Below are 7360 nucleotides of genomic sequence, written 5' to 3'. Positions count from 1 at the left end.
CTAGGGGTGTCAACGGGTGGGGTTTGGTTTGGATGAAGGTGGAACAAGACTCAATCCAGATTTGAGATGATGGTACCGGGTCCAGACTCCAGTCTAATTGGACCCACCATAAGAGAAACCATACCCGGATCCTATAAAGACTACATGAACCAGACCCAGACCCAGACCATACCCAGTAAAATAATATTTTTATCATTTTTATATTGAAAAATTGCAGATCTTAATTAGAACTCGGATCGTGCCCGGGTCTGGTATAAAATTTCACAAACCACACGTGGCTCCATGTATTAATCGGATCCTTCAGGTCCGACCCGGATTCTAAACTACAAAGCCACTAAATATGCTCCCCTGATGAATAAGCATTAGAATCAGCGGAACCAGCTAAATCACTCAGAAGTCCTAGAATAGAAAGCATTTATGGAAGTGATGAAGCCCATTACTTAAAGCATCATATTTGCTAATCATAGTCAACAACAGGCTAAAAACTTTGAAATGCACTATATGAATATTTGATAAGAAACAAAAAATTTCCCATAGTAGATGCACAAAATCACATCAATAGAAATGTCAAAAATGATAAAACAGCAAAGTTATTGTTTGCCATTGTCAAAATGACTTGAGAAACAACATACCTGATTTCCAAAATTACTCGGGTATGCATTGCTGGGATCCATGTGAGGCTTGAAAATAAATGATGCAGGCTCAATATCATCAATTTGTTCATTTTTATTTGCATCAGAAGCTAGAACTGAAATTGGACTCTGATCCATGATTGCTGGACCAGGAAAGGTTCCAGTTGTTGGAGACAGTTGTGCCTGCAACATACAATCAAGAGAAGTATTATATGAAACGTGATATACTAGAAATTCCCAGTTCGTTTGATTCATAAATCCACTGAAAGTAAAACAACTATTGAAAACATAATGTTTCATTTAATTCATGAATACATTGTACATTTGGAATGCCCATCAATTATTGCAACATGTGCAGATGTGTCAAGAAAACAGACAGTTCACAAATTCTATGACTTACAAATGGAAAATTGGCAACAAGCATTTTCATATACTTCCAAGTTTTTCACATTTCTTTTTAAGATGAAAATGGATTCTCTACCTAAGAATCATAAGCATTTGAGAATAAACCTTATTATCGACTCACCATCAGGGTTCAAACATGAAAAAATTGACACTACCCCATTTCCAGATAAAGTATACAATGCAAAAAATGAGAATAAAAATAGACAGGGGTTATCACTTATCACATGAAGTGGAATGATATCTTCCACGGGGGGGGGGGGGGGACACATTACTCAACCAAATGAATCGATGTCACAAGTATTTTGGCAATAAGAGCTCTTCTTAGGAGTTTGAAGAATTGATAGGTTTATCAAGCATAATGTAATCTGTTACAATGGATAAAGAGCTTATGATGAAATCCATTGCCCAATAACATAAATAAGGGGGGAAGAAAATTAATGATTTATGGACTAGTCCGACAACCTATAATTAATTTGTTCACTATGTCAAGAGAATATGTACCAGTGAAGCAGCATGAGCTCCATGTCAAGAGATCAAAGACACAGGTTAATCACAAAGACCATAGAAAGGGCACATACTTGGTAGTAACCAATGGCCTCCTTGCAGGTCAAAGACACTAAAGGTCATGCTGTTCCATAGCCCTCGCAAAATCCAGGGAAGCAAAAAAATGCAGCCCAAGTAGTGTACTAAAGATCATTGTGAAGTACCAGTACAATCAACTTTAATATTGTGAGGTTAAACACGAATAGTTCAGCAGACTCAAGATGAGCATAAAATCACAAGCATACTACTTCCTCGGACCTAGCTTATGCATCAATCCCATGATTCAATGAAATTTAATAGGACATCTCATGAAAGGAAGAGAAAAAAGAAATGCCAAGATGTATCGATAAAGTTAAAGAAGTTATCACACAGTCTCACTCTGAAGTTTGAACGAAGGTAATAAGCAAGTTTCACATTGAATCTTAGGCTGGAAAATTTTGGCTTCAGTAAGGATGTATCATCTAAAGTGCCAAAATTAATTACAATTAAAAAGAGAGAAGAAAAATCAGAAAAGATTGTCTTTGCTGCTAGTTAAGCTGATAAATTCCGGGATAGACTCAACCTAGTTCAAGCCATAGCCCAAGATTTATGCATGTACATCATAAACCGAGTAGTTATTGTTTCAACCAAGATGACTGAATAATAAAAATTCTTGAATCCCTAAATATTTTAAAGTTGCAGGTAGGGATGCACAATAAACCGAGCCGGCTCAGGCTCGGCTTGAGGTCGGCTCGGTAAAGCTCATCTAGGGCTCGGCTCATCCCGTAAATGAGCCAAGCTTGATTGGCCTACCGAGCTCGATAAGGCTCGGCTCATATTTCTATTTTATATAATATAAAATATACATTAATTATAAAAATATCGCCCACCCCTTCTCGAACCCCGTCCCTCTCTCTCCCATGTCCCATCTCTCTCTCTCTCTCTCTCTCTCTCTCTCTCTCTCTCTCTCTCTCTCTCTCACCGGGAAACCCCATCCCCGCCCCTCCAATGCACATTGCCCCTCCGTCGGCCCACGGCAGTCGCCCCTCGTCCACATGATGCCCATCTCCCCTAGTCGCCCCTCGCCCCTCTGTCGGCGGTCATTAAGGAGGACCCCCAATGGCCACCCCTGCCGTCGCAGGACCAGCGCTGGTCCCTCTGCTCCATGTGGGAGTTCGCCTCAGTACTCAACTTCCTCCATGTAAGCAAGAAAAAAGGGAGCTCTCTTCTTCACCTCTCTCTTTCTCGTTCTTCCCGGTTGAGGGGAGAGGGCTCAGAGAGGGGAAGACACACTCTCTCTCTCTCTTTGTGTGTGTGCCTGCTGAGCTCGGGCCAGCTTGGTCTGTTGTCCAGCAGCAGTGCCAAACACTGACCCGGGCTCGGCTCGGTTGAGGCTCAGGGCGAGCTCGAGCCGAGCCTGTACATTTTTTTTTGGGCGAGCCGAGCTTGTACATGCCAAGCCCGGCCCGTGTGCATCCCTAGTTGCAGGTGAATAATAGGCAGCTCCGTTGAACTGCCAAGTACCAGAAACATATTCTCAACTCAAAAAAATGAAAGAAAGTATAAAACCAAAAACAAAATGCAGAAAAAAGAATAGGAATATAACTAGGTCAGGCACGTTTATCAACTTTAGAGGCATCAGTTTGTTCAATGAGAAACTCTAAATCTACCAAATCCAAAATAATCACTCAAAAGTACTTGCAATCTGATTAAAAAAAGAAAAATGAATCAGGCCATCCTAAACTAGAAATCGTCAACTCTCTAACGAGTTTAATGTCTGCCACAATAGAGATCAGAAGAGCTCCACAGATACTAAGTGGGCGGAAAATCCAATCTCAATAACCAAGCATCACCTATATGTTTCACTATCAACAAGAATCATGTAAAAAAATTGTGACTACGCAACAGGGTAACTGCACTGAATTAAAAAAATATCATCTCTACAATGCAAAAACAAATAAAACCATAAAAAACCAAAAAAGGAAGAGAAAAAAGTAAGACCAACAAAAGCATTCAATCGAAACAGAGAATGGCATCCACGATCATGAACAAAGAAAAGAAAAAAAACACAACTCAATGCACATCGAACAAAGAATCATAAGAGAAGATGAGAGTTTAGGGGGAGGCAACTACGAGAGAATTGGGAAGCATGACCGGAGAATCGAGCAATGTGGTCGGGCTGAGTCCCGGCGGGATTGTCAGGTAAGGCGACTGGACTGCCGGCGACGACAGCGGGCTCGCAGCCCTGAACCTCGCCGTGTTCAGCCTCGCCGCGTTGAATCCGCTCCTCGCCGCCCTCCTCTCCGCTATGCTCCCCCCGATCCTGCCCCCCACGGGCGCCCTCCACTCAGACAATCCACCATCACCGCCGCTGCCGCCGCCGGCCGTTCCATCACCACCACCAAGGCCGCTTTTCTCCACACCGCCACTGCTCCCCTCTTCACCAACCTCGGCTCCCACCGTGATCTTCTCGGCGGGGGAGCTCAACGCGTGGGAGGACCCCGACACGATCTCACCGGGCACGAACGAGGAGAAGAGATTGAGAGGGCTCGACGATGAAGAAGAGGAGATGATGGGCGATGGCGTCGATGATGGCCGTCCCCAATCGCCGAGTCCTCCGCCACCGTCGCTTCCTCCTGCTCCGTCCATCGTTCCTACAGCCGATCCCCCAACACCCACATCATCAATTCACCTCCCCACTGCCGCTCATTTCGTCCTCCCCAACGCTCAAAATTGTTTGCTAAGCATAAACTCTATTTATTTCTCACACCACACAATACAACACAGACAGTGAAACAGGAAGAAGAAGAAGAAGGTTCTTATGGAAGCGAGAGAATCCAAGAGAGAGAGAGAGAGAGACAATTTTTTGAACTCTGAACCCTTCAATCAATGGATATACTTGAACAATGCTTCAATGAGAGAGAGAGAGAGAGAGCTTCTCTCTGTACTTTTCCGTGTGGTGTCAGAGTGGGAAGTTTGACGGACGATGTTGGTTTGACCGGTCTTTATTAAAAATGGAGAGAAGAGAGAGAGAGAGTGAGTGCGAACAAACCAAAACTGATCTCAATAACTAAACGAGGAAATCAGCCGTTGGAGGAGTAGAGCGAGAGAAAAAAGGGAAAAGGAAAAAGAAAAAAAGAAAAAGGGTTCAGTTTCAGAGAAAAAAAATCTAATAATTAAACGAGGAAATCAGATATTGTATCTATGAGTAGAGTAAAGAAAAAGGAAAAAGAAAAAAAAAATAGGAAAAACAAAACGCTTCATTTTAGAGAGAGAAATCTAAAAAAAGGGTGAATCTGTTGGAAAGGAGCGGGGCGGGTGAGAGAAAAGAGAGAGAGAGATAAGGAGTGAACGTCGGGTCTGCCGGCCGTTGTGGCAGTCAGGCAGACAGCCAGCCAGCCCATGCATCTCTCTCTCTCTCGTTTTGTTGTGGTTGGTGGTTCGGGTCATGACAAGCTGCTCTGACACTGATCCGAAAGGGTGAAATTGGTTGGAACAGACTAGGGAGAGCACCCCTCCTCAGCCCTCCACGTGGGCTATGCTCCGTCGCAATAGTGCGTTCTTTTTTCAGACTTTAGGACTCCACAACGAACCAAGCTAGCTCAGGCTTGACTCAAACTCATTTGAATAAGAGTGTAGGCTCATTACATGTGAACGAGCCGTGTGATAATGCGTTTGAACTTGATTGAATATAGTTGTAAAGGTTAAGAGTTAGCTTATGCATATAATTTTTTAACATAAGGCCTCATAAAAAAAAAAGTCTTACCCTAATAGGCAAGATTTTTTCTTTTTTGCTATACATAATAAATCTACCCCTCCATATTTCAATTCAAAATTTTTATTTCAAAGATTAACTCCTTGAGCTTGACCTAAGTTGAACTTAAACAAGTTTTTAGTAAATGAACCGAGTTCAAATAGCCCAAGCTTGACTCAAGCTTGTTACATGTGCAACTCTAGACTTAACTTTGAAAAGAGAGATGTAAACCATCTTGGAGGAATATGGGATCGATCTATACCCGCATCCTTGTGGAACAAAGTAAAAAAAGAATGTGGTTTACTTGCAGTAGTTTAGATAAACTTGGATCCAAATTCATGTCGACCAGATCCATATCTATTGGACCACTTGTATTTAGCGTAATTTGTTCTTGAGCAATGTTGGTGATCATGAATAATCAATTAAGCAAACAACTTCAGGCTGCCGTGCTTGCAACGTTGGGCATATGAAGGCTACTGGTGGAAAAGATCGCTGCTATATTTTGGAAATATCTTAAGGCACCCACATCCTAAGAAAAATGCAGTATTTTCAAAATATTTTTCAGAAGAGCCATCTTTTTATCCCGATATTGATGTTGTCAGTCAAATTTTTACATTTAATACTTTATATTTTATATACAATAATGTATTTTCATAATCTTGATATTTTATATATACCGTTATTTTCTCAGGATTTTTTGAAAAATATAAATATAATTTTTTTGCAAGATTTTCCCTGCTGATGTTTTCCCCTAGAACTACATCCAGGAAAAACCAGTTAGCTACCAAAAAAAGAAAAAATCTAACTTGTTTTCTTTCTGTATTTTAATTTGCAACAATTTATTAGAGTTTATTCCACTGGGCACATGCATGGTGCATTCATGGCCAACCTTTTTCTTTTAATATGGACATGTGGGGGGTGAAATAAATGGTGAGATGGGTTTTCAAATTCAAGCATGGTCTGACTTTCACTAACGTTTACTTGAGATATATCTGCAACCATAGTTTATGGATACTGCATGGCACATTCATGTCCAATTAAATTTTTTATATGGGCATCATATCTCTCTTTTTATCTTTTTCTAAGTTAAGTAAAAAAAAATCTCCTTTACAAGCACATTAGCAAGCCTCCATTGATAAAATCCTTTATAGGGCATTTGCAACTTTTAATTCAGTTGTATGGAGGCCTATGTTTCGGATGCTATGGTCGAACACCCGAGGGCCCGACTATGGTGTCCCGAAAAAAATGGGACAACCCGCGACCATGACCTAATTCCGGGCATCCCGCAAAATCGACCACTTTGTCCCCAAGCAGGTTCTGATATATATTTCAAACGGTTTCTTAGGGCATGTTTGGAAGCTGGAATCATGTAGGAAAAGTGAACCGAGGTTGACCATTTCAAACAAGCGAAAATATTTTGCTGAGAAACATTTTGAAAACCGTACATATTTTGATAGAAAACACTCTTCCAGGGAGGGGTGGAGAAGTGTTTCCTATCAGACAGTTTCCTACCATTGGGGAGATGAGGGCACCACCATAGGCAGAGGTCTAGGGGCTGAGCCCCTGGCCCTGAACCCCGGAGAGGAAGAAGAGGGCTTTGAACCCTATCTATCTTGAAATTATGCTTTTAAATTTCTGAAGAGAATGAATCATACCTTTTCGTTGTTGCGGAAGCAAAAAAAAACAGTGGATCGATGATGTTCACTTCTGCTCAACGGATGTGTGCCCTCACTTGGAGAGAACGACTATTCCCACGAGTCCAAATGCTCCCCAATGTCTTCTTCCCTTTGCTTTGCACTGTGCACACACTGTGCACCGTGTTCCTCTTTTGTTTTCAGCAACTACACAGTCTCTCTCACTCTATGTTCTTTCCTCTCTCTGATTTTCACACTATTAGAGAGAATCCCTTATGAAAGGGAAAGTGGGCGGTTAGTAAACCGCCTCTCCTCACATGGTGGGCCGGGTCCGGATCATGCCCATCATGGGCAGATCCGGTTCCCAACCCAACAATCTCCCACTCGCACATGATGGAAAGAGATCAAAGAAA

The 7360-nt window shown here is 41.9% G+C and overlaps 1 protein-coding gene across 1 annotated transcript; it reads right to left on the bottom strand.

Moving 5' to 3' along the window:
- Positions 1-390: 390 nt before the first annotated feature.
- Positions 391-4443, bottom strand: LOC149833144 (uncharacterized). Its single transcript, XM_090013376.1, has 3 exons — positions 3714-4443; positions 633-815; positions 391-399 (listed from the first exon to the last, which is right to left on the bottom strand). The coding sequence occupies exons 1-3, from the start codon at positions 4206-4208 to the stop codon at positions 391-393; spliced, it is 687 nt and encodes a 228-aa protein (XP_089869502.1). The 5' UTR covers positions 4209-4443.
- Between the last annotated feature and the right edge of the window lie 2917 nt (positions 4444-7360).

This window comes from Nuphar pumila, chromosome 7, assembly GCF_984573655.1.
Source record: "Nuphar pumila chromosome 7, dmNupPumi1.hap1.1, whole genome shotgun sequence".
NCBI lineage: Eukaryota > Viridiplantae > Streptophyta > Magnoliopsida > Nymphaeales > Nymphaeaceae > Nuphar > Nuphar pumila.
This window is presented reverse-complemented; position numbering and strand designations above follow the sequence as displayed.

Bases quoted from the DNA above. Each gene is read 5' to 3' on its own strand.
- LOC149833144 (XM_090013376.1), bottom strand. From the start codon at position 4,208: ATGGACGGAGCAGGAGGAAGCGACGGTGGCGGAGGACTCGGCGATTGG. The intron at 816-3,713 runs GTCATGCTTCCC...TGTATGTTGCAG, and splicing joins CCACATTGCTCGATTCTCCG to GCACAACTGTCTCCAACAAC.